The 26603-nt window shown below is 39.1% G+C and overlaps 1 protein-coding gene across 1 annotated transcript; it reads left to right on the forward strand.

Moving 5' to 3' along the window:
• Window positions 1-519: 519 nt before the first annotated feature.
• Window positions 520-24587, forward strand: ecpas (Ecm29 proteasome adaptor and scaffold). The gene is made up of 49 exons (XM_038292776.1): window positions 520-541; window positions 1755-1885; window positions 4254-4370; window positions 5683-5801; window positions 6843-6992; window positions 7139-7316; window positions 8650-8789; window positions 8936-9014; window positions 9098-9217; window positions 9327-9412; window positions 9506-9581; window positions 10571-10620; window positions 10697-10763; window positions 10841-10963; window positions 11049-11152; window positions 11284-11407; window positions 11484-11564; window positions 11649-11856; window positions 12273-12364; window positions 12498-12632; window positions 12720-12864; window positions 13029-13201; window positions 13283-13384; window positions 14025-14148; window positions 14327-14472; window positions 14560-14614; window positions 14698-14812; window positions 14895-14963; window positions 15111-15228; window positions 15316-15483; window positions 15588-15667; window positions 15739-15844; window positions 15939-15986; window positions 16077-16195; window positions 17558-17708; window positions 17789-17854; window positions 17938-18027; window positions 18123-18189; window positions 18268-18359; window positions 18459-18525; window positions 19516-19713; window positions 19945-20156; window positions 20234-20277; window positions 21369-21561; window positions 21647-21806; window positions 21882-21987; window positions 22091-22179; window positions 22269-22340; window positions 23909-24587. Exons 1-49 carry the CDS (start codon window positions 520-522, stop codon window positions 24046-24048), a joined length of 5517 nt encoding a protein of 1838 aa, XP_038148704.1. The 3' UTR covers window positions 24049-24587.
• The last annotated feature ends 2016 nt before the right edge of the window (window positions 24588-26603 follow it).

A 26603-nucleotide genomic window follows, 5' to 3' on the forward strand; every position in this document is an offset into this window, starting at 1 on the left:
ATATATATATATATATATATGGTATGTATGTATAGATAGATAGATAGATAGATAGATAGATAGATAGATAGATAGATAGATAGATAGATAGATAGATAGATAGATAGATAGATAGATAGATAGATAGATAGATAGATAGATAGATAGATAGATAGATAGATAGATAGATAGATAGATAGATGACATGACAGTTTGAATCATGTCATGGTGTCAGAACAGGTAATAAAAAAGAGAGACAGCAATAGTAAAATATTTTCTGTGGTGTGATCATATAACTCCAAACTTTACTCGCAAAATTTCTATATTCGTATTTAAAAATGTAACAAAATATTTATTGCCATAAAATAATCAATGCATTTATAAACAGTTTTTTTAACCATTTCAGATGGAAGTAAATAATAATATATGTATTTTTTATACAAAAAAAATGATTATACTCCATTGGTTTTTGGCACTTTTGGCTTTCCAGAGAAGCCACACACTGTCAACTGGGAGGGTCGGTGATGACTTAGAGCAAACATGGCTGCCCAGGATGAACTCAGTAAGTTTCTTACTGTCTTATTGGCGATTCATATATTATTCAGTGTATAATTTGTGTTTGCCAAAACCACACGTGCTGACCAGTTACTCACCGCTTAGCCAATAAGTCCGTTTTATAAGTAATTGTAACGCCAAATTCAGTTTTAAACTGGACTGGAAATAAGCTAGCTAGCTGCTCAATTATGTTCCTAGCTGAGATGCTAACGTCAGGAGGCCGTTTGCCCAGTCATGGTCAAAATGAAACTTCTCTGCTCTTCACTAATGTCTATTCACAAAAGTCTTACAGTGATCAGATCGGTTCCCTGATCATTTATAACATCTTGGAAAAGTCACAGAGGGATGTCACTGGACGGAAAAAATAAATAGCTTGTGTAGGCTAACCAAAAAAAAGGAATTGATAAACTGCGTTGACTGTCTTGTCATTTGTTGCTAGCGGTTTAGGGAGCTAAGTTAGGAGAAAGAGGGCATGGCTATGATTGCAGCAGCTGACAGGTTGAGCTCATCGGACAAATTGGGACAACATGTCCATTAATTTGACGTGCGTTTTAGCCCAGAGGGTTTCTCTAGTTGCATGCATTCAAAGGGTTAAAGTTTAATCCAAAAAATTAAAATCCACTGTGCAGATAGAGCTGCCGATGTCAAAAAGGATCCCATTCCAGACAGAAAGACCCAAACCAACAGTTAAGTTCAAAACCTCTGGAGCAGTGTCCCAAAATTGAAGAAGATTCATTGATTGTGAAAAGAAAGATTTTGTTCTTTTCATGGTAGAAGTGATGAATTGTAGGGCTCAGAAAACAAAGAAAAACGAAAAAATCTAAATGATAGTAAAAGCTGCATAAACGTAACCTAAAGTTAGAGATTTAAACTGGGAAATATTTGAAAGCATGATGGGAAAACCAATAGGACCACCAGAAACTGGCAGAGTAAAGATAACTTAAAGATAAATTAGAAGTTATGAGGACGAATGTGATTAAGTATTTATTATGTTGGGTTAAGTTAAATAGTTTGGAAAATCTATATTTTTGAATTTTATTTATTTATTTTTTTTCTGGGGGCCAGTCTTGTTTCCTGTTTCCTTGTTTAACTTCTTATCAGTCGGTGGCTGTAATGCACTTTAAACTAGTTTGCCAACCACAATAAAACCTCACAAGAAGAAGAAGAGCTGCCAATGTCTTGATTTAGTGAGCCAGTGATGTAAAAATGTGTTTCCTTAGATCAACTGGAGCGTGTGTTCCTTCGCTTGGGTCATGCAGAGACTGATGATCAGCTTCAGGACATCATCTCCAAGTTTCTACCACCTGTTCTCCTGAAACTCTCCAGTGTTCAAGAAGGGGTGCGGAAGAAGGTGAGTATTATTATGCTGATACAGGTTCATACCATTATTCATTTATTCAAAAATCAGAATTTATTAAACACTTAATCTGAGAAGTATGGCTTAATACTGTGTGGAGCCATTGTTCACTGCAATCATAGCTTTGAGTACGTCTTCATTTGTGTAATGTCAGTCAGGTTCTATGATGATTTAAGGGTTATCTTGCCAAATATGGTATTTAGTTCTGGAGTTTGACAAAGATATTATAGCATACTAACATGCTTTTATCATCCATGATCGACACTCACTCTGGCTGTGTGTTTTGGCTAAGATATGTTCAGGCACCATTTTAGAATCCTGGCAAGATTCTGATACTTATGCTGAGTATCAGCAGATACCAAGTACCGATACAATGTATATATAAAAAAAAAAAAAAATATATATATATATATATATATATATATATATATATATATATATATATATATATATATATATCTAAGTCATACTACGCCTGCATGACTGTGTCATTCAAATTTATTAAATGTGATTATCATGGCATTTAAAATGCTTTAATTAAAAAAAGAAGAGTATATAAAAACTATTTTGTCAGATATATTATATTTTAGATATAACTTGTTTGCGTGCTTGTGCAGAACTGCTTGCAGTTGACCGTAAAGTCATATGTTCAGAAAAGAAGGTCGAGTTAGGGAAAAATCTTGAGAATTTCAACTAAAGTGGCTGGAAAACTAGGAATTTGGGACATGGCTGCAACCTGTTAATGGTGAAGATGACAAAGGATTTTGTCTTGTTATTTCTATATCTATTTATTTATATATGTATGAGTCATTGGTATTTGTTGATGGCTTAAAAATTATTTCTAAGAGCATTAAAAGAGTATTAAAAAGCATTAAATTAGAGTTACTCATTCCTGTATAAACCCTGTGCAATAAGATTATCTTTGTGGTAAGGCATGTCTGAGGTTAAACCCCTTGAATGGAAACATGAAGGAATACAGCAGATTTAAAGGAATAGTACACCCAAAACATGATTAGCCTTCATTTTCTACTCACCCCCATGCTGAACAACACTCTGGAGTACTTTTTTGATATCTCAAATGCATCTGGAGATCTGGGAGGCTTCTTGCTGTCTGCTGACATTCAAATAATGGAGGTCTATTGTGCCCGAGACAGAAAGGTCCATAAAAGTCCACAAAAAACGTGTCAATATTCCTCCATACTGCTCGTCCAATATATTCCAAGTGTCCTGAGTGGGTAGCATCCAGAATTTAATCGAAACGAAGTCATTTAGAATGTTTTTAGAGCATAAACAGTAGTGTATAGGATTTCCTAAAAGCGCGTTCACGAGTCTACGGAAACCGCGGCAGACCAAACCAGATGAAAGTGCGCATTCAGCTCGGCAAAGAACTCATGCTCTTCCTCAACACTGAAGTCCTCAGACATTTTTCTTTCGTTGTTTCTTTCTTTGCACAGGTAAACAGCACATTTCTTCTTCTACGCTTGCATTATCGGCAGAGCAGACGCTGAATGCGCACTTTCATCTGGTTTGGTCTGCCGCGGTTTCCGTAGACTCGTGAACGCGCTTTTAGGAAATCCTATACACTACTGTTTATGCTCTAAAAACATTCTAAATGACTTTGTTTCGAGTAAATTCTGGATGCCACCCACTCAGGACACTTGGAATACATTGGACGACCAGTATGGAGGAATATTGACACGTTTTTTGTGGACTTTAATGGACCTCTCTGTCTCGGGCACCATAGACCTCCATTATTTGAATGTCAGCAGACAGCAAGAAGCCTCCCAGATCTCCAGATGCATTTGAGATATCAAAAAAGTACTCCAGAGTGTTGTTCAGCATGGGGGTGAGTAGAAAATGAAGGCTAATCATGTTTTGGGTGTACTATTCCTTTAAGCCTTTTATTTTTTAAATAAAACAGTATAAAAAACAGTAGTACTAGTAGTAAGCTCCGTCTCTGAAAAGTTTCAGATGGTCAGCTCTTCACCCGTATAAAGCAGCAGGTGGCAAAACAGCAAAACTGTTTTAAGAGCGAAGAAGAAGAACTGTGTCAGTACCAACCAGTTAATATATTCCTATTATAAATCACATGGTATCTTCCTATTATCTATTTTGGAAAAGTCCACATGCTGCGCTAGGTTTTTCTTTAGAGGGACACCCAACCTTTAAAACATTTTTTTCCCCTCTTTGGTTAGTTTTTATAGCAATTCATATTTGAGTTATTTTTCTACAGTAAATTTGATAATCACTTTTCTTTCATCAGACAAGCATACCAACTTTCTTCATTACATTAAATATATTGAAGTATTTGGATTTAATGTCACACAATGAGAAAAAGTAAAAGAACTGTGTTTTCCACCAGGTTATGGAATTGTTGGTTCACCTCAACAAGCGGATAAAAAGCAGACCGAAGATTCAGCTTCCTGTGGAGACGCTGCTGGTGCAGTACCAGGATCCTGCTGCTGCTTCTTTTGTTACAGTAAGATAGAAATGACAGTTTGCCTTCTGAGATCAGCTGTTTGTTGTTCATGTTGACTTTAATCACTCTTTAAATGAGCAAATACTCAGAGGGTCAGTGTTATCTAATACGTTAAAGTGAATGTATGACTCCCCATCACATTTCTGACTTTCATTATATATTTGGGCCCTCCATCTACCTCAGGCATCATATCACAGCAGCTGTGTTTCCATTTATAATCAAGTTGAACAAATTTTACATTATGAAAAGAATTTTACTAAATGGAAATATGTTTTTTTTTTTTTTTTTTACGCTTTGATGCGGTGGTTTTATGGATCTATTGAAATTATTTTATGTTCGCAAAACTGCAATGGAAACTCTTTTTTGCATCAGACTTGATGATCACCGTACATATATGATGAGCACCTAAGCCGTCGCTGAAATATGGAAACATCTCAGTGTTTATGTCCGCCACGGTATAATTGTTTTCAAAGTTATCACGTGAACATCTGTAATCACCTGCAATTTTAACTCAGCATTTGCAAAAATTAGCATTCTTAAATTTGGCAGAATGTTGACATTGTTTTGCGCACATTTGTGACATTTGTGTCCCTACCCCCCGACACATTTGTACCCTTTTCACACTGACTGAAAAACCCGGGAACAATCGGCTTTTAGTGGCAGCAGGAACAGCTCACTGACACGTGTCTACCCGGGTGAAACAACTCAGCAAGCGACCCTCAGCTCTAATCGGCATGCAGTGGGAACATCAGAGCAGAGTTGACCCAATAAACTGCGTGACACCATTGAACGCAACGCACCCACCTCAACACACTGCCGTCTAACAAGCCGAAACAACTCTGTTTATATCCGATGAACATGCAACTGAAAAATAAGGAATACTGAATAAGCTCTGGCTCTCGTCCATGTTGCTCTCCATTATTTACCTTCTGAATTCTGACGCACTGTTGCTCGCCCGGCGTGATGCCGTCATCAGACGCTCAGTGGTGTGGGGGACAGTGGCCACGCAGCCCATCAGCAGGTGGTCAGACTTGGTTTTTAGGTCAAATGCTAAAAGAGCAAAAAAACGGATGTTAACGGTTCAACCCGGTTTTGAAAAACCCAGTTTTTTTCAGTGGGAAAGAGGCTTTAGTGTCTCTTCACCCCATGAGGGGTTCTGACCCCCATTTTGGGAACCTCTGCTGTATTGTAGATTATGTTGTTTTAGATTTTGTATTCTAGATGTAGGGTTATTGATTTTGCTTAGTACAATTTGAGTTAAAAAGAAATGTTTATGGTGTAAATAAACTTATTTATCTATTACTTTTTACAGAATTTCACCATAATCTACATTAAAATGGGCTACCCTCGGCTAGAGGTGGCAAAACAATGTGAGCTGGCCCCGACCCTCATCACTGCCATGGAGGGCAAGCCCAAGCCACAACAGGACAGGTGAGGGAACACTTATCCTCACATACCAATCTAGTGGACGACTCCTACCTTCTAGAGTGGATCATCAAGTCGTACCCACCTCAGTTACAAATGCTGGCTTGTTGTGATGAGAGAATGAAAAATCATGTCAGAACTTTAAATGCTGAGTATCCCGAACATAGCAACAAGAGAAAAACTGTCAATGGGAAAGTGCATGTTTATGTATAGTCGAACATTAAGCTAATACATTTTGATTTAATTTTTTGCATTTTAGTCGACCTAAAAACACACTGGCCGTGCATTGTAGCTAATCTAATCAATCTGGAGGAAAGTTCAGTGATGCCGGTTGGTTTTTACTGACATTAACATCTGTCAGTGCTAACCTTAGTTTGTAGAGAGGCTGCAAATGTCGTTAAAAAAAAGAGACAGACTTTCAGGGTAAATCTTGTTATTTATATTTTAATATTAAAGGAAAATATGGGACACCTTTTACATTTTAAAACTGGAAGGTTATTTAAAATGAATGAAAAGAGAAGAGGAACTGGGTTGGAGGCCTGAAGCAAAAAACAGAATCGGGTCAACATCAGCAGCGTGCGTCTCAAAAGGATCTGCACGTACACACTGAATCATGACATCATCATTTTTGTTTTTCTCCAAATGTATAAAAATATGAACTGCTCCAAATATCAGTGTTGACTCAGTCAAAGAAACATTCAGATTAAGACTTGCAAAACATTTTCAATGTCACAGTTCATCCGAAACAATGACTTATGTGCATTATGGGCTACTTCAAGTCCAGATCTGAATCCCTGATTAGCTTAATAGAGCTGTGGACCAGAAATGTCCTCTCAATCTGACAGATTTGGAAAGAACCTTTAAAAGTTAGAATAGATCAGATGAAGAATGCTGCATAACTCTATCCATTAAAGTGTTCACTTAAGACAGCAGGTTATTGCAGCTTTTTATCTATAGTAAGAAAATGTGCATCGTGAAAGTTTGATGTTATCACATTTTTACACAGAGGTCTGGCTCTTAAGTTTCTTCTCCATATTATTTTTTCAGCCTCATGCACCTGTTGATCCCAACGCTTTACCACATGAAGTATTCAGCTGACGCATCCAAAGGTTTGTCTCCATTTAACTTAACCGAGAGGCCAAAGACGATGCACCTTTTACTGGAATTCATGCTGGATGTTTTGCTCATGCCTTATGGGTGAGTTACCTCTTGTTGATTTGTCAAAAGAAACACGCGAGTGAAAATTGAGGTTTGGAAAGGATTGTTTCACTTATGTCTGTCTGAATTTCTCTTTCACTCTCTGTTTCTCTTTATTTCTTTCTCTCTTACTTACTTATCATTAGGTTTGTGCTGAGCGAGTCTCCCACTCGGCCCGCTCCATCCTCCTCCCAGGGAGGTTCATCGGATGGGGCGGGTGCTGGAGGTGGACAGGGTCTTCCCCAGCCTCCCCCAGGGCTGAGTGTCTATGCTGCGAAGAGGGTGATTGGAGAAGCCCAGTGGAACGCAGAGCAGCTGGAACAGGTACGATAACTCACTCAAAGCATCACATTTGCTCTGCCTGAGCAGAGAATTTGTTCACAGTGGAAGCAAAATATTTGCCAAAGAAAGGGTCGACAAAGACCCTTTAGCATGCCACGACAGTTATATTCAGTATTGCATTGACCTGTCCAGCCATCATAGCGTTCAGGAAACAAATGGGATTCCTGATGGACAGTGAGTCTAACCACACAAGCAGATTAATTAGAAAGAGGCCTAAGAGCAACAAAGCTGATTTCAAAACCCTGATTTCAGTGCTGCAGAAAATTTTTTTTTTCTGACAAACCTGGTCTAAAAACCTGACTCATTTACACCAAAAGAATAAAAGTGGATTTCATAAAACTATACTGTGAGAAGGTTTTGGAAGGATATAATGTTTGGAGGAGGCCATACAATTGTTAGTGAAGTGTCCCCAAGTACAGTTGATCGTGTTGATGATGATAATGGTTAAGATCTTCCTCTAACATTCTTTCATATAGAAAATAAAAAATATTGTATTTTTCTGGTCTATATGCCGCTACTTTTTCCCCAAGCTTTGAACCATGCGGCTTATAGAAAGGTGCGCCTTTCCTTTGGATCTTTCTGAACCGCCAGAGGGGGAAGTCAAAGTTGGAAATAAATATGAGGGGCTAATATTCGTTTAAGGAAAAAAACATGCTAGCAAAAGGCTAAGTGGAGAACGAATGCCCTGAATTCACACATTTTCACATTTATTTGCCGCATAAAAGCTGCCGAACCAATGAAGAGACTGGCCTCAACTCCTGCAGAGCTGAAATAAAGAGATGATGAAGCCCCATCTTTCAGCAGAAGCTCTTACTGCTGCGAGCTAACAAGCTAACTGGATCTAGAATTGTTTTTCATCGCTACTCTAGGGGCTTCATGTAGAGCTCCCCCTACAGGTTTCCTGGTAGACAGTTCAGTAGATATCAGCGGCTTATATATGTATGTTTCCATTTCTTTCCCCAAAGAAATTTAGGGGGCACGGCTTTGAGTGAGGTGCCCTCCATAGTCCGGAAAATACAGTACATTTTTGTAGTTTTAACTTACCTAAAAAAAAAAAGTTGGGTCTGATGTAATTTTTTTGTTGTTGTTTTTAGTACATGTTCATATTTGGGTCCATTATTTATATATATATATATATATATATATATATATATATATATATATATATATATATATTGTCGTTACATTAGGCTTCCTGATGGGTTGACTCGTAGATCACTGTTGCCCCACAGATATCAGACACTACCAGTTTAAGTCAACCATAGATTTATCTGAACCATGGACTTTCTGTCTAACTCATTTTGTTGTTCAACAGTGTAAGCTGGGCATAGTGAAATTCATCGAGACCAAACAGGTGCCTGAGGTGGAGTCGGTGGTTCATTTGGCAGTAGCTTCAAGTGACACCAGACACAGTGTGGCCACAGCAGCCGACCTGGAGCTGAGGAGCAAACAGAGGTAGACTGTAAAGAAACGGAAAAATTAAGGAATTAAAATGGTTACCTTCTGTTTCCTGTTGGTTTCTGATGTAAATAAGATGGATCTGTTTACACATGAAAAAGTTAGTTTTATGTATTTCCTGATTTCTTGTTTTTTTATTCCAGCATCATTGACTGGAACAATCCTCTTATTATCAACAAGCTGTTTAAGGTTTATCTGGGAGATGTTCCTCTTAAATCAAAGGTTTGTAAGCTTTCCTGGAAGAGAAATTAAAGATGTCAGTACAAAAACAATAAGGTATAATAATATTCCTTTGTCTTGTGCAGGGTGGGAATATCAAACAGGAGCTAAAACATGAACCAGTGAGTACTAGAGTCAAACTAAAGATCCTGCCACATCTTCTACGCTCTCGCCTGGCAGCAGAGTGCTTCCCAGCCAACATCCAGGTTATATCCACTCTTTCAGCTTTTAGAAAGTCTGTCACTGTCTTTGCACTGGTTTTCATATTTTCTGTCAGATGTAATAATGTCTTTACTGATTTGCTTTTCGCTGCAGGTTGTTTATGACGGTCTTTTTGGGGCCAACACCAACAACAAACTGTTGTCTCTCACATTACAGTTTGTCCATCATATCTGCATGGTGTAAGACAGCTACGCTTTATCTCTGAGCCCCTGACCTGTTTTCTCCCATTTCAAAAAACAAAATCAAGGCTAATGGTTGTTTTTGTCCTACAGTTGCCCCGACACCAACAAGCCTTTAGGACTAATGCTGCTCAATGGTCTGACTAAGCTCATCAATGAATATAAAGAGGTATTTCAATACCAGCATTTAAGCTGTTATCATTCCTTATTTAAAACTAATGTTAACAGCAAGGAAACTATTTTTCCTCACTAAAATGTCTTCAAATATTTGAATTAACCTAAAACTCTAATTTTCCTCACAAAGGGCTATATTAGCAAATAGGAAGCAAAAGTAAGGCATGTTTTTTTTATATAGCACAATTGATTACAAAGACAAATTAAGTGCTTTACATTAATTAGGAAATAAAATATAAGGAAAATAAAGGCAAATATAGATAAACATGATAGAGGCAGGTAGTAAAACAAAACAAAAAAAATGAAACAGCTGTACAACAAATCTGAACTAATAATATCTCAGTTAACAGTTTACCGGTCAAAGACAGTTTTAACTTTGACTTAAGAGAAGTCGGGCTTTCAGCACTTTTACAATTTTCCTCAGAGTCTTTTCCAGATAATGCAGCAAACAAAGAACTAAATGCTGTTGCTCTATTTGATTTCTAGTTCTGGGTGCACAGATAACTAAACAAACTATTTTCATTACATATGGATTATATCTCCTTTGCTTTTTTTGCACATCTGAAAATATAAAATTGTATTATATATTTTTTTTTCATAACTGGCTGGTATTTTAAAGCAAAAAGCTCTAATTTACATTTATGACCCTTGAAGTCATTCATTCATTTATCTATTTATTGCAGCTGCACAGAAAGCTTTGGGGGGAAAAAACTTTTTGTCAGTCTGCTGCTATTAAAAGCAGAGGTAACGTCACACTATGTGAGAGAAAGGGAGTGTAGTTGGTATTAAACATCACTAACTAAAACTTTATATTTAGAACTGAACAAATAATTGAAGATTAGACTATTTAAACTTATAAATTAGCAGAAAAGTCAGCTGACCTTTTCAAAGCACAATTGGTGCCTCTTCAGATGAATCTTTTCTGCTACATGTTCACTATTCCAGTCATCCGCTTAAGTTTCATTCTGTTGCATCTCTTTGCAGGATCCTAAGTTATTGTGTGTTGCCTACTCTGCTGTTGGAAAGCTCTCCAGGTATAACTAACCTCCCGTAATTTTACCGCTATTTAAAATCAAGCAAAATAAAAATGATTTATGTTATTTGTTTCAGTCGCATGCCTCAGCTTTTCACAAAGGACATTGCTCTTGTGCAGCAGTTTTTTGAGTCCATGTGTAAGGTTAGTTGAATACATTTAGTAAAAGTCGGAGATAAACTCTTTAGGACTTTTGTTTGATCGTATACCTGCTCTCACAGGAGGAGCCAGATGTTCGCCTCGCCATTCAAGAAGCTTTATCCATGATGGTAGGAGCTTATGCAAACCTGCAGGGCGCTCTGCTGAACCTAATGGAAGCCCTGGTGGCTGCATACATTTCAAAGGTAAGTATACCTCAACAAGAATAGAAGGGGGTTGGAATCAGTTAGTTTAGTAAGCTAAAAATTGCCGCTTGTTGTTCTGCTACAGCCGGAGGTGCAGGTTCGGCAGGTGGCCATGAAGTTTGCCAGTACGGTGTTTGCTCCAGACCACGTCCCATCCAGATACCTGCTGCTGTTAGCTGCTGGAGACCCGTAAGTTCAAACAATCACAATGTATTTTATGGAACTATTTAGAACTCGGAGAAAGTTACTGGATAGATTGAAATGAGTGTGTCTGGTTTATTTTGGTGCTCTGTAAGATTGATTTATTCTCTGTGTTGTAGGAGGGAGGAAGTGTCTGCAGAGGCCCAAAGGGTGCTGAGGGGTTTTCCTTCAAAGAACTCTGAGAAGGAGGGATCAAAGCCAATGCCGTCCTTCAATGACATGGTCTCCTACATCCAGGAAAAAGTGGGTCTCAGCCCGTCCTACAAACACCCCTAGAATTAAATGCCAGTGACTCTCTGTACTCTTGTATTTTTCACAGGCAGCTCAGAGGATTAAAACCCCTGCAAAGTATATTGTGGGAACCTCCACAATTCCATTTAACCCATCTGCGTTTGGAGAGGTAAATCATAATAAAGTTTTTTAACTGTCAGTGGGAAAAACCATTGGAGTTGTCTTCTTACAGCATTTCTTGTGCTCTTTTTAGATCATGTTGTACCTGAGGATGTGTCTGGCTCACAGTGCCGGTGCCAGGCCAATGTCCACCCGCTTGTTGGACATGCAGGACGATGCTCCTGCTATCGGGCGCTATGTCCACTCTCTGCTCTCAGCTGAACCTGTGCCAAAGGGCCTGGAGGCGAATCCTGTACATGTTTATATGGATCTTCTGCAGCAGCTTCTCTCTGCTGTGGGAGGTGAGATATTTGTTTAGGACTAGGATGGGTAATGAAAGGTGTTATTCATACCAAAATTACTTCCTGTTTTTCCTTCTATACATTATCCACTCCACAGCTATTCTATGTTAGAAAATGTTCCTTAAACACAACCAATGTCATTGTTCACTGCCTCTTAGTTTGTTATATTTCCGTTCTTTCCAACCTTTTCCAGATGTTAAAAGCAAAGACGTGGAAAAAAACATGTTTATTTTTATGTTTTTGCCAGATTAATAAGTTATATTAATAATAATTTCTGGATTTTCTGCTCTACATCTTTCATTGTCTTCTTTTTTAAGACTTTAATCTGGTATCGGCTAAATATAACGTTTTATATTTTTGAATTGGTTAAGTTGGAGAAAAATTAAGTTCATTCACATCTAACCCCCCCCCCACAGGAATCCCAGTCATGTACTGTTTACTAGAGGTGGTCTCTGTCTGCCCAGACAAACTCGCCCCCAGATTTGCTGATAAAATCGACTGGATTAAAGTGAGTTTTATCACATCCATGTTACTTTTAAGTTCATCCAACGGTTCTTTTCACGAATCAGACCTGTAATTTGAGTTTTTCTGTTTGCCAAACTGGCTGTAATCACATGTTTTGTTTTTATTGTTCTTTTAAGAGTTTGATGAACACAAATAAGGAGGACATGAGGGAACTCGCCGCCCAGCTGTATGCCGTGGTGATCTCCACCATGACTGGCAATGAGCTGCAGACAGCCGTTCAGAATCTGGTCAAAATCACTAAAGACAACCATGTATGCTGTGCTGTCTCATGTTTATTGGCTCTTCAAGCTTTGGTCATTTATCCAGTGTTAACGTTTGTTTTCTGGGTTGTACCTCAGAGGCCTGAGACTCAGCATGGCGCCATCTTGGCTCTGGGTTACATGGTGGGAAGGAATCTGAGCAGAAAGAAAGCCACGGAGGAAGAGAGGAGCATCACTTCCCAGGATGATGACAAGCTAGTTTCCTTGGCGACTAAGACAATTGGTATGTTTTTACTTTTAAATAAATGTTTTCCTTGTAAATTTTATTGAAGTACAGTTAAAAGTATTTCTTATTTGTAACATTTAATGTTCTTTTTGCTGCAGAAGCATTGTTGTATAATCTTTGATGTGTTCTTCAGTCAACTGAATGCTTGTATTTTCACCCAGGCTCCTTCCTGGACAGCAGCAGCGCCATGTTGGCCGTAGCAGCCTGCACCTCTCTGGGAGAGATCGGGCGGAATGGCCCCCTGCTGATCCCTGCAGAGGGAGAGGGCTTGACCAAACTGTCCATCGTGGAGAACCTGCTGGCTCGCATCACTTCTGGCAAAGAGAGCTTAAAGGTGAACTGTGAGCTCCAGTATCTCCGATTGGCTGCCGCGTTACGCTCATAGAATAAACTGTGCTATTTTCATGCTTTCCAGATGAAGGAGCGCTCCATTACAACCCTGGGTTATCTTCCAGTGGGAGACGCAGACTTCCCACATCAGAAGAAGCTGCTGCAGGGCTTGATGGACTCGGTGGAGGTAGGAAACATGCTGAATTTGACTGTATGATCTGGTTGAACTGTAAAGTGCCTTGAGATGACATGTGTTGTGAATTTGGCGCTATATAAATAAACTGAATTGAATTGAATAACAGCCGCATTGGGCGTCCACAGGACATGCTTTTAAAATATCAAGAGAGCTGACTTTTAACTTGACTAGAGAAGAACACATTTCAATGGGTTCTAAAGGAATGCTGAGCTGGTCTTGGATAAAGCCTAACATGCAGATATTCTGCTTTTTACACCACGTTTGAAATAAAACGAGTGGAACTTGTCCTGTTTCTGTGAATCCGGGGCCTCCATGTTTTTCTTTCTCATCTTAAACCCACTTTGGATTAAAAATGTAAACGTGCCTCTCATCTTTACAGATCAAACGTACACTTCTCTCATATCATCTTCAAAACTACCACTTTAGCTAGTAAACGGACAGCTTAAATATAACAAAAAAGGTCTGGAAAACTGGATTTTAAAAACTTTGAGATATCCAAACTGATTTATTTGTCTATAAAGCTGCAGCTGAAAAGTGATTTTAACTAATAGACGTCAGTCATACCTGTATCTGGTTCTACTGAACCCTCTATGAAGGGACCCAATAGTTTAATTACATTTATATCTTGCAGGCAAAGCAGGTAGAGCTGCAGTTCACAGTTGGAGAAGCCATCACCAGCGCCGCTATAGGAACCTGCTCTGGAGCCGCCCGGGACCCATGGACCTGCACAGAGGACCAGTACAGCCCACAACACAGTGAGTGCTTACAGATGTGTTACACTGAATGCATTAACATTTTTCTTTTTAACAAAAAAATGCACATTAAATGAACTTCTTTTTCTCTAAACTAACTTTGGTTGCTTGAACACAACCAATGTCATTATTCACTGCCTCTTAGTTTGTTATATTTCCGTTCTTTCCAAACCTTTTCCAGATGTTAAAAGCAACGATGTGGTCCCTTGGGTGCTGAACTCCATCCTGTCCAGGTATATTCCCAGCCAGAACCCTCATGTGAGGCAGGCGGCCTGCATCTGGCTGCTGTCACTCGTCAAAAAACTGAGCCACCACAAAGAAATCACTGTATGTATAAAAAACACCTGCAGGGTTATCGTCTTCTATGCATGGACACAAGCTTCAAATGTTTGCCCCTCTTCCTTTGCTCTACAGACCCATCTGAAGGAGATCCAGGTAGCCTTCATCTCTGTTCTCTCAGATCCCGACGGTAAGCTTCATCTTTCTGACTTTACAACAACAAACAACAACCATTCCTCTCCCTCATCCATCCGTCTCTTTCTTTCCATTCAGAGCTGAGTCAGGATGTTGCATCTAAAGGTCTTGGGCTCGTTTATGAGATGGGGGGTGAGGCCGATCAGCAGGAGCTGGTGTCCACACTGGTGGAAACACTTATGACTGGAAAGAGGTGAGGTGATGATTGAAGAAAGCCGTAATTGAAGATCAAATGTATAAGAGCTTGTTTAAAGTTGATTATTCTGTGCAAACAGGGTGAAACATGCAGTCTCTGAGGATACCGAGGTGTTTCAAGGAGAGAGTTTGGGAAAAACACCTGATGGGTGGGTTTGTTACATTTAGTAGATGCACATTTTTCAGTTTTTGATTTAATGGTTTTTAAAATGTTGATTCTAAGATTTTGTGCATAATTTGAGTTGAAACCAGTGTTGTATTTCCCCTCATTAAATCAACCTGTTATTTTCTAACAGCCAAAGCTTGTCCACTTATAAGGAGCTCTGCTCATTGGCTAGTGACCTGAACCAGCCGGATCTGGTCTACAAATTCATGAACTTGGCGAACCACCATGCCATGTGGAACTCGCGCAAGGTGAATTCTCGCTAACAGCCACCATTTCTGCCAGGTTTTCTTCCTCTTCCTGATGTGATCAAGCTTTTTTGTTTTATTTGTTTTTAGGGAGCAGCTTTTGGTTTCCACATGATCGCTGCCAAGGCGGGGGAGCAGCTTGCTCCCTTCCTGCCACAGTTAGTGCCTCGCCTGTACCGCTACCAGTTTGACCCAAACCTGAGCGTTCGCCAGGCTATGACTAGCATCTGGGATGCGTTGGTCACTGATAAAACCCTAGTAAGGATCAATGGTTCTGTACACTAAGATGATGGAGACAAATGTTGAGGTGGGTGTGATGGAAGCAACAGAGATAATTTTTTTTTGTGTGTCTGTCTGCGCAGGTGGATAAATATTTGAAGGAAATCCTGCAGGACGTCATCTCCAACCTGACCAATAACATCTGGAGGGTGCGCGAGTCCAGGTACAATGCCGTCTCATTTAACATGATCTTTAGCAGGAATGAGATTTTAAATCGCTGGGTTTCTTTTGCAGCTGTCTAGCCCTCAACGACTTGATCAGAGGCCGTCAGGCTGACAACCTCATTGATTATCTAGCAGAGATTTGGGAGACACTCTTCAGAGTCCTGGATGACATTAAGGTCAGAAGAAAGTTAACAGAAAGAAATGGTGCCTGAACACCAAGATTTTAACGATTAATCTCTACCTGACCAGTTTTGATATGATTTATTTTAGGAATCTGTACGAAAAGCTGCAGACTTGACACTGAAAACGCTCAGTAAGGTAATGTGACGTGTCAGAGCAATGGTTGATATATTGTGTAAACTGTGCAAGTAGAAGTAGGCTATTTTAAGCTTGTGGGTTTGTGTGTAGGTGTGCATTCGTATGTGTGAGTCTACCGGCTCTGCAGCTCAGAAAACTGTGGCTGTGATGTTACCCACCCTGCTGGAAAAGGGCATCGTTAGTAACGTCTCCGAGGTTCGCTCTCTCAGGTAAAGATGCATCTACACACCAACTTAAATGTAAGCTCAGTCCAAACAGTGACACCCTGTTCTGGTCGGAAAAGTTGTTTGCTACGGAGCTGCAATACTATATTTTTACTCAAGTTAGTCACTTATAGTTATCAAGAAAATTACTCTTGTAAAAAAGTATTTGGTAAAAAGGCTATTCAAGTACTGAGTAACTCATCATAATATGATGTTTAAAATCCTGTAATAAAGAAACCAAAATGTAAAGTTATGTTTATTCTGTTTTTTTAAAGACTATTATAGAATAGTTAAAACAAATGATGTAACTAATAAATTAATATTATTGGCAGAACAAACACTCCTAAACGATTTTCTTCTTAACATAAAACTTATAAAGATCAGTACCTGTAGTGGAAATATTTCCTCTGTTCTGTGTATTAGCTTGATGTCACAGTAGGTTAAAGTTCACTTATGTACAAAAAAAGAGCCCTGATTTTGACTTAATCATTAAAGGGGAACGCTGTTTTTTTTTACATTGGGCCCTTGATTTTACGTTATTACATCATGTTCTACTCACCCATATTAGTTTTGTGTCATTTGGAGCAGCACGTGAGTAAAACTAGCAGCAGTTCAGCGGACAGGATGAATCAGTGGTAGCCGGTGCGTGTAGGACGTCATCCGCACACGGCGGCTACCATTCATTCATCCTCGAAATGGAATTGAACGATTCAGATCAGCTAGGCTATTGAATATAAGGGGTAGAGTGTAGCCGCCTGTGGCCCGGGCTTCCTGTTACGACTCCAGTGCGCATGCGCGGATGACGTCATACACGCGCCGCTTTGTTTTTAAAACATATAAATATAAAAAATATAACCGTGGATGTCTGGGGGACAGTGATTCCCCTACATGTTATGAATGCTGGCGTACCATAAATGATCAATTATGAACAGTTTAGTTTGTGCCTTCACGTCGATCGCCCATAGGAAGACGGAATATCTTCAGAACAGCTCCAAATGACACAAAGCTTATATGGGTGAGTAGAAAATTATGTAATAACGTAAAATCAAGGGCCCAATGTGAAAAAAACGGCGTTCCCCTTTAACTTTATAGAGCACTTTGGTTTTCACAATAGATGGAGTAGTCGAACATTTAACTGAGGTAAAAATGAAAGTACAGTGCAGTAAAACTACTCCAAGAAGTAGATATTTGTAGATCTCTGTAAATGAGTAAATGTAACTAGTTACTTCCACCTCTGGCTCTGCCCAGCTGTTGGAACTGGTTCAGCATCCAGCCCCATTTTGGTTACTGAGGCAGTTTAACCATTTGATTCAGATCTTGTCCCTTTGGACCTCATTATATGATTGTTTTCTTAATGATTTATTCCAGTATTCAGACATTGGTGAAGATCAGTAAAACTGCAGGTGCCCGGCTAAAGCCTCATGCTGCTCGGTTGATTCCAGCCCTGCTGGAAGCCCTCAGCACTCTAGAGCCGCAGGTCCTCAACTACCTCAGTCTCAGAGCCACTGAGCAGGAAAAGGTAAACCTCCTCTGTCTGGACTGTGAGTTATCCTGAAGTCCAGCCTGAGCTCATAAGATGTGTTGGCTCTTCCTTTGCAGAGTGCCATGGATGCTGCAAGGCTTAGTGCTGCCAAATCTTCTCCAATGATGGAGACAGTCAACATGGTAAAACGAAATGAAATGCTCAGAGTAGAATCGCTTCTACTAATCATTGAGGGCTTAAGCTGTAAATGCATGTCTTCTTTTAGTGTCTGCAGCATCTTGATGTTTCTGTGCTGGGAGAACTGGTTCCCAGACTCTGTGAGCTGCTCAAAAGTGGAGTAGGCTTGGGAACAAAGGTAAACATGTAGACATACGTACAGCAGATACTGCTGAACTACACAGGATTTGATCTGTTATACTGGTGAACATTTGGTGTCTCCTTTTTGATTAGGGAGGCTGTGCAAGTGTCATTGTGTCCCTTGCAGTGCAATGCCCCCAGGACCTAACCCCATACTCAGGTATGACAAAACGCTCCCGCCCGTTTTGTTGTCTGTTAAATGTTGAAGCTGAAGAAATTGACGGCTTTTAACCTGCAGGTAAACTGATGAGTGCCCTGCTCAATGGCATTCATGACAGAAGCACAGTGGTACAGAAAGCCTTTGCCTTTGCTTTGGGACACCTGGTCAGGGTAAGCCCCTCTGTTAACAGGAAGCTTTAGGAATATAATTAAGCCATAGCTTAGCCTTAATCACAGACTTTATCAATTCTAATATTTCTTTTCCCACAGACAGCAAAGGACAGCAGTGTAGAAAAACTACTACTGAAGCTCAGCAACTGGTACTTGGAGAAAGAAGGTGGGTCTGCGAGGGAAAGTAAAACCATAGGTTCACCTTAGGGACTGATCATTTACCAATATTTGTTTAAAGTAGTAATAAAATGATAAAACATTGCAAATATGCAAAGTTATTCATACCTCTTTTAGTTTTTCCCATTTGTTCACATAACCAAAAAATTCAGTACATTTCAATAGGAACTGGAAAGCTGTGTTTAATTCATTCATTTTTAAATGACATTTTGGATTCTTTTTTAATTAAATTTTCTTAAAATTGAATTCTATGAAGTTTTGGATGCAGTTTCATTTCCATCCAATTTGATATCTGCTGATTCAGATATTCCAATTCCAGAACTTTATTATTATTTCCTATATTAGGCTTTAAAACTCCCTACAGTATCTCTACATATACATATTTCTCCCTGAAGGCAGCTTTAAGCAAGATGTAAAAAAAAATAAGAAAAACTATCATCATATAAATATAAAATTGTTATAGTGTCATATCGATTTCAGGCCACACTGATACCCCTGCATGAAACCAAGGGTTAAAACTAAATGCATAATTCCAGCTTCTGTGTGAAGGTTTCAGCAGTTTGTTAGAAATCATTAGTGAACAAATGGTTTTATTAACATCAACGAAAACGACTGGAAGATCAGGGTAAAAGGTCACACACACAGATGCACGGCAGGATATTTGGTTTTTCCTGCAGGGAAACCTGTAAGATGCTGCAAAAGAATTGAGAATGGAGTCGAGGTTCACCTCCACATAAAGCCTAAGCTTTATATGGAGGTGATGGAGTGGAATGGGATTAATATATCAAAGCAATAGTTATTTGTGATAATGGCCAAATAAAAGGAACTAATCAAATACAAACGCTCCTGTTACTTTAAATGCACAATAATCCAGTAAAATGTATCGAAGTTTGAAGTTGTAATGTGACAAAGTGTAAACAAAAGTTTGTTATGCCGTGTTATCTTTTATTTTTTCCCCCTCCGTTATTTGCTCCCTCAGAACCAGTTTACAAGTCATCGTGTGCGTTAACAGTGCACGCCATCAGCCATTACAGCCCAGATGTGCTGAAGGCCCACGCAGGCGTGGCCCTACCGCTGGCCTTCCTCGGCATGCATCAGGCACCGGGTCCTGACGAGGAGAAAGGGGAGGGTCATGATGCCACCCTGTGGTCGGAGGTGTGGCAGGAGAACGTTCCAGGTGAGCAGCTGAGTCATATAACTAACGACCAAAAATTCGTACTGATCACCAGGTGATTAATCCAGATCCAGCAAATGGAAACAAATGTTTTTATACCGCTTCCAATGAATAATTAATAAAGTTGATACCTCTAGAATAAGCAATGCTGTAATGACATGTGAAAGACGGTTAACTGATGCTTGCATGTAGCAAAACAATAACCTAGGAACTAAATTTTTGTACTGATCCCAGGGAGCTTTGGGGGCATCAGGCTCTACATGACAGAGCTGATCACCATCACCCAAAAAGCCCTGCAATCTCAGTCCTGGAAGATGAAAGCTCAGGGTGCGGCTGCCATGGCAACTGTTGCTAAAGAACAGACGGGGTCATTGGTGGCGCCACACCTCGGTTTGGTGCTGACGGCTTTGATGCAGGGACTGTCTGGGCGAACATGGGCTGGAAAGGTTGGTGAAGCTTCTGTTGTTTGAAGAAAACTCAGCAATCGGCTTAGAGTTATTTATCATTTATTTTTTTTGTTTAGGAGGAGCTGCTGAAAGCCATTGGATCCGTGGTGTCCAAGTGCAGGTCAGTGCTGAACGTTAACCAGGTCTCCTGTGCAGTCCAGGAAAATATCCATGTTATTATCAAGCTTTGACGTTTGGTCTGTTTTCTGCAGGCGTAGATAAATCCCTACCTCTGTCCGAACCATCCATCAGCCTTTGCTTTGGAGAGCTGTTTCTTTAAAAATGAAATAAATCAATAAATAAATACTGCTATTGATAAATTATTAATACATATTTTATTAAATAAATCTAGCCATGATGTTAAACAAAATATTTTAAGACATTCTAAACTTTTAAAATTTAGTTTTAGTTCTTTTTTTTTTACCTTTTATTTTGTAAAGCTATACATATTTCAGGGACCGTTTTACTTGTGAGCTCTTTTTATTTCATGTTTTTATATTAAAATGAGGGGGCGGGGTTTATCTGGTGGGGCAGCGCTGGGGTGCTGAGTACGGGACATGGACATGATGTTTGCCACTCTTATCAGCTTCTCTGAATAAGTCTGGGATGCTTCTGTTTTCAGACATTTTAAATCAGTTGAAGATCTTCAGAAAGATTAGAAGCATTCTGCAAAAAAGGCCGCCAAAAAATTGTCTTCAATACTTTTCTACCTCTCCTGCTTCTTCTCCTGTTCGTTATTTTGCAAGCTAGTTCCTGTTTTCCTCTCAATCAGCGACCTCGCCTCCGCAGAGATAAAACACTGTCACTTTCAATATAGAACATAAGATAAAAACAGAAAACGTAGTTAAAAAATAAAAGCCACTCTATAAAGTAGCTTTACAAACTAAAAGTATCAAAAATATTAAACTCTGCGAAATAAATAAATAAATAAATCTGGAAGTAAATAAATCAATCTTGAAATAGAATAAGATAAAATGTCTTTTTAAACTTTTATTTAGTTTGACTTCATGGTGACGTTTAATTTAAAGAGTATTAATTTATCAATAGCAGCCTTTATTTATACAAGTATAAATAAATCAATTTTAAAAATCTAGTCAGAAAAAAGGAAAAGCAATTTTGATGTTTAAAGTTGTATAAAAGTTGTACTGACACATTTTATCTGTGGAGTAAAAACTGGTACTTTTTTTTTATTTGCTCCTCTTCTGCTTTCAGTGTGGAGCTCAGGAAGCCCTGCAGCGGCCAGCCCACCATCCCTGAGGTGCTGGATGTTGTGTTGAAAGAATGTCGTAAAGAGAACCTGGTTTACAAAATGGCTGCCCTGCGCTGTGCTGGAGACGTTCTCCAAAGCAGCCAGGAGGACCGTTTCAGGGACATGGCTGACATCCTTTTCCCTCTGATCAAGAAGGTTCATTTCTAGATTCCAATGCTTATCACTATACTTCTTCTAATAAGACTTCAGAAAAAAGTTTAATCCCATGTTTTAATAATAGAGCTGTCCAGAGAGCGGCGGTGCCTCTCCCAGATCTATGGAAGATGATGATGATGATGACGACGATAAAGGTGTGAAAGATAAGGCGCTACAAACTGAAGCGATGCTCTGTGCTTTTGAAACACTTGGAAAGACATGGCCAAGAAATCCACAAACTCAAGGTAGCCATATCTGTTCTCCTTATTGGATTCCCATGAAGCTGAACTGAAGATGCTGAATCTTCTCCATGTTTGCAGCCCATTTCCAGTCCGATCTGTGCACCCTGATGTCTGGGAAGCTTAAACTGAGCACATGGAAGGTGCAGCTGGCTGTTCTTCAGGCCATGAAGGCATATTTTGAAGGGTTAGAAACCAAAAACAGTACATGTTTTATTCTGAAAGTCTTCAGTGTTGAATTATTCTGGAGCCTAAAAACTGATTTTTATTAAATTTTTTCATCCGTGTAGTTTGTTGTTGCTTGAGAAGGGTAACGGGGAGATGAATGCACTATCACAGATCCTCACTGAAGCCTGTACTGCTCTCACATATCCTTTAGGTATGGAAACCATTCGATATCTGTTGGCTTTAATGAAAACCTGATGTTCCCGTATTTCACAGCCTCTTTATGTTTCACTTTCTCTTCAGAAAATAAAAGCTACTCCTCAGTGAGGACAGAGGCCTTATCTGTTGTGGATCTGATCGTTAAGAGAACAGGAGGTAAGATTGTTGGATTGCTGCTCCGGGGTCTCATTTGTAAAGCTTGATTAAGCACAAAGCAGGGCCTAAAATTTGCATATGTCACTTTTCCCATGAATGTGATCTAAACCTGAAAACAGGGAGTCCCTTATGAACTCTCCTTTTTCTACATTAGATTCATCAGCTGCATTTCCATAAACCATCATATTACACAGACTGTAATTAAGAAAATAAATTTGCAAAATGGACACTTAGACTTAGTGAGTACTTTATTGATCCCTTGGGAAGACTCCCTCCGGAAATTAAGGTTACCAGCAGCTTACAGGGCAAAAAAGTATTAAGTTAAAGTAAGTTAAAATTAAGCAAAAAAAAAGACAGTGCTATTTTAAAAACAACAAACATATTTTTTGAGAGAGATTTTACTCTTGATGGGGTTTTTTTTTCTGCCACATTGAAATTATTATACTTTGCAAAACTGCCATCCCAAGCCATGTTGCAATGCCATATAGTTAACTTGTAAACAAACGTATTAATGTGCAAATTTAATGGAAATACTGTGATTGCATTGGTTTTTTAACCAACTTTTGCTCATTTGTAATAGAAGAACAAACTACTAATCTAGCGGGACAGACTGGTGTCATACCCTGATCATTGTGAGCTATTTAGTTGTAAATGGTACAGGCATCTGATCAAAGATAATTCCATGATGCATAGTGCTGTTGCATGGAATATTCTTATAAGTTTTCAAAAATCAAACTGTGTCATAAGGGTATAATTACATAAGGTTTCAATAGAATCCATTTATATTTGTGGTTGTAATGTGACAATATGTGCAAAAGTTCAGAGGGTATGAATACTTTTGCAAGTCACTGTATGTGGCCGTGTCACACGCTTGTCAGGAGGCCAAGCAGTCTTGGAGGTGGGACCCAAACTGGTTGAAAGAAGTTCATGCTCTCAAGAGTTTTCAGCTGACAAAACTTAAAAAAAATTTCCTGGTGCAGGACATCAACCAAACCACACTAAGAACAATAGCAGACATGTTTCTTATATAGAGGAGGAACTAAATTGGAAGAAACCATTTTTAAAAGGATGTTCAGCTTCACAATAAGAAGAAAAGGAAAATTTGGTTTAAACAAACTAATAAAGAAAATACTTTTACCAATAAATATAGAAAACAAATATTTTAATTCAATCCAAACAAATACTCAAACTCAATAAAGAAAACACCAACATCAGATCAGCCTCCCCCCCCTTCAATTATCCAATGGTGCAGTCCTGTACACACCTGCTTCGGAGAGTGAAACAGCAGAGATATTTCACAATATTTTAACTCCTTAATCCATGAATTTCCCTTTTATGAATAGTTAAAAACAAAATATTGTAAAGTGAAATCAATTTACCAATTTACAAAAATGGCCAACCAAAGAACCACAACCCAAACAAATCCACTTCACCCAAAACAACAAAAATAAACCAATGCAGAAAACCAGATGCAGTGTTTAGCTGCTACTTTGGCCAATATACAGGTAACAATGGCTCATTGTTACAGGCAGCTAATTTGTAACTGTTTTTTTTTTTTATACGAACAGAGAGCGAGCAGTGGGACTGCATGTCTGCAAGGAGCCGGGAGCAGCTGCAGCGCTCGCTGTCAACGCTGCAGTCCGACAGCCGCCCTGAGCTGAGGGATAAGGCCCAGGAGCTGCGCAGACGCATCCAAAGCCAACCCTGAGCCAGCGTCTTTTATGAAACATGTTCATCAACAAAACAAACCACCTGCTAGTACATATCTTTCTGATTTATCTGTGATACATTTGTGTTGTTATAATCTACTCATTGGATCCATCTAGTCTGTGACGGTGCTCTGGTTGAACATGTCGGGATGCAAAGCTCCAACAATAATGAGTGAAGTTTCATTTGTTTGGTTCATTTTAGTGGAAAGTGAGTTGATGAGAAATGTTTTAGAAACCACTGTGCCGGCTATGTGGACACTATAAAGCTTTAGCCCCAGAATGGGGATTTTACTACTGTTGTTGGTTTGTCTTGATAATAAACGTCATTCTCTGAACATCAGCCATGCAGAAGGCTGAGTGCAAAACTTCACTGCTGTATAGTGGGGAAGTTTGTTTTTCATGTGCTAAAACTACGTGCCAGGTGAATTAGATATTATAAAGCCTGAAAAGAAGAGAGAGCCTGCTGTTAACTTAAAGGTGATGCGATAGTTTTTTGAATTTGTCTATCATGAAATAAAACTTTGGACCACTGACCCCATTTTGACTTGTTCACGTGTTTATTTTAGCAGGCTTGTTTGATTCCACAGAATCAAGTTTGAGTAAGTAGGTTTGCACTTTCAAGGAATTTGACTTGGTGTTGACAGTGCACACAAAATATATACCGGTATACAGAATTTATAATCTATAGCTGTATAAAATATACTATATGCAATATATAGTATATAGCTATGTACACAGTCGACTGTGTGTTAATGTAATGCAGGAGGTCTGGAGATGCTACGTTGGTTTAGCTTCTAGGTCCTGAACGGAGGGAGGGAGAAAGACGGTGTCGGTGTCATAGGGGTCCCTGGGCCTTGTCGATAAGGCTGGTAGCAGATGGGAAGAAACTTCTTGTGGCGTAAGGTTTTGGTCCTGGTGGACCGCAGAGGGAAGTGACTGAAATAGTTTGTGGATAATAATAGTTTACAAAATGGTGCATTAGGCTGCACTTTAAAATATAAAACTATCTACAGCTGTTCTAAATGAAATACATTTTTGTTAACACTCGTGTATACAAAATGAGAAAATAAATCTAAGTCTAACATTCCACATGTAGTGAGATATCGAATCCATTTCAGAGCCATGAAGTGAATTGAATGCATGTCTTACCTTTAGAATAGTCTCAAGCAGCAACATGTTGCTGAACTTTCTATTTTTTGTTGCATTTTATTTCAATAGCAGCATAATAGCAGCATTTTACAAAAAAAATTGCATCAAATTAAATCAGTGTCCTTTGGATACCAACATGCCAGTTGCAGGTGTAGAGACCGATTGTTCTGTCATCAGAAAATAAAAAGGAAACTTATATATAATAATATACCCTAATAATAGCAACAATTACTTATAAGTAAAAAAAAATGTAGTAATTTTGTGAAAAACTAGATTTGGATAACAGCTGACTGATTGTACAAGACTCGATGTGACTTTTCTAAATCACTCATACAAGCAATTTAATAATGAATTTGTTCATATGTTTGCTTCTTGCATGAGGATCATTAAATCTAAACCAGAGGAACTATTGTTACTTGTAGTTTTGCAAGTAGATTGTTATAGTTTCCTAGATGTAGTTTGATTGAGGCCATATTGACCGGTTGTTCAGATGTTGATAATGTTCGGTTACCTGTATGCTCTCATTCTAACACACCAGTCATTACATTCAAAATAACATTTTCTTAGCAGGTGAGAGAAAACCCTAGACGTTTTGCTGGTTGTAAATCAAATTTGTTTTTATTTTTCATAGCTCACATAGTAATAACACTTAGTATCAAAGGAACACTTTTAACCAAGTGGAAGTCATATTCTGATTGTTTGCAGCCAAGGCAATTAAACTGTAGACATCTTGTCTGAACTTCAGCTTCCCCTGCATCTATCCAACCTGGCATCTTTTTCAGTAACTACAAATCAAATAAACTCACAACATTTTTGACAGTGTCCTTGTTTGACTAGTTGGAGGCTAGTGGTTAACAAGTTCCCTGTTTGAAATCCCACAGCCTTCCATAGTTAGTCCCTGAGCAAGAAGATTAGCCTCAGAATATTCCCCAAAGGCTGATGGGATCAACTTGAAGGACACATTTCACTAGAGTCTATAGCAGTGTTTTTCAACCCTGGTCCTCAAGGCACACTGCCCTGCATGTTCTAGATCAGGCATCCCCAAACTCGGTCCTCAAGGCCCACTGTCCTGCAGGTTTTAGAGGTTTCTCTGCTTCAGCACAGCTGGTTATAATGATTGCAGTAGACCAAAAGCCTGTTAATCAGCTTTCAATTAAAATCAGCTGTGCTGGAGCAAGGAAACCTCTAAAACCTGCAGGACAGGGGGCCTTGAGGACCGAGTTTGGGGATGCCTGTTCTAGATGTTTCCCAGCTTCCACACACCTGTTATCAATTGATAGATTATCAGGCTTTGCTGAACTGCAATCATCTGAATCAGGTGTGCTGAAGCTCAGAAACATCCAAAACATGCAGAGCAGTGTGCCTTGAGGATCAGGGTTGAAAAACACTGCTCTATAGTGCTGCA

This window comes from Cyprinodon tularosa, unplaced genomic scaffold, assembly GCF_016077235.1.
Source record: "Cyprinodon tularosa strain WSP-4 unplaced genomic scaffold, ASM1607723v1 ctg318, whole genome shotgun sequence".
Lineage (NCBI taxonomy): Eukaryota > Metazoa > Chordata > Actinopteri > Cyprinodontiformes > Cyprinodontidae > Cyprinodon > Cyprinodon tularosa.

Excerpts from the sequence above, each read along its gene's own strand:
- ecpas (XM_038292776.1), top strand. The coding sequence starts at position 520 with ATGGCTGCCCAGGATGAACTCA. Across the intron at positions 4,371-5,682 it reads CTGCTGCTTCTTTTGTTACA|AATTTCACCATAATCTACAT; the intron begins GTAAGATAGAAA and ends TACTTTTTACAG. Across the intron at positions 22,180-22,268 it reads TGCTCTCACATATCCTTTAG|AAAATAAAAGCTACTCCTCA; the intron begins GTATGGAAACCA and ends CTTTCTCTTCAG.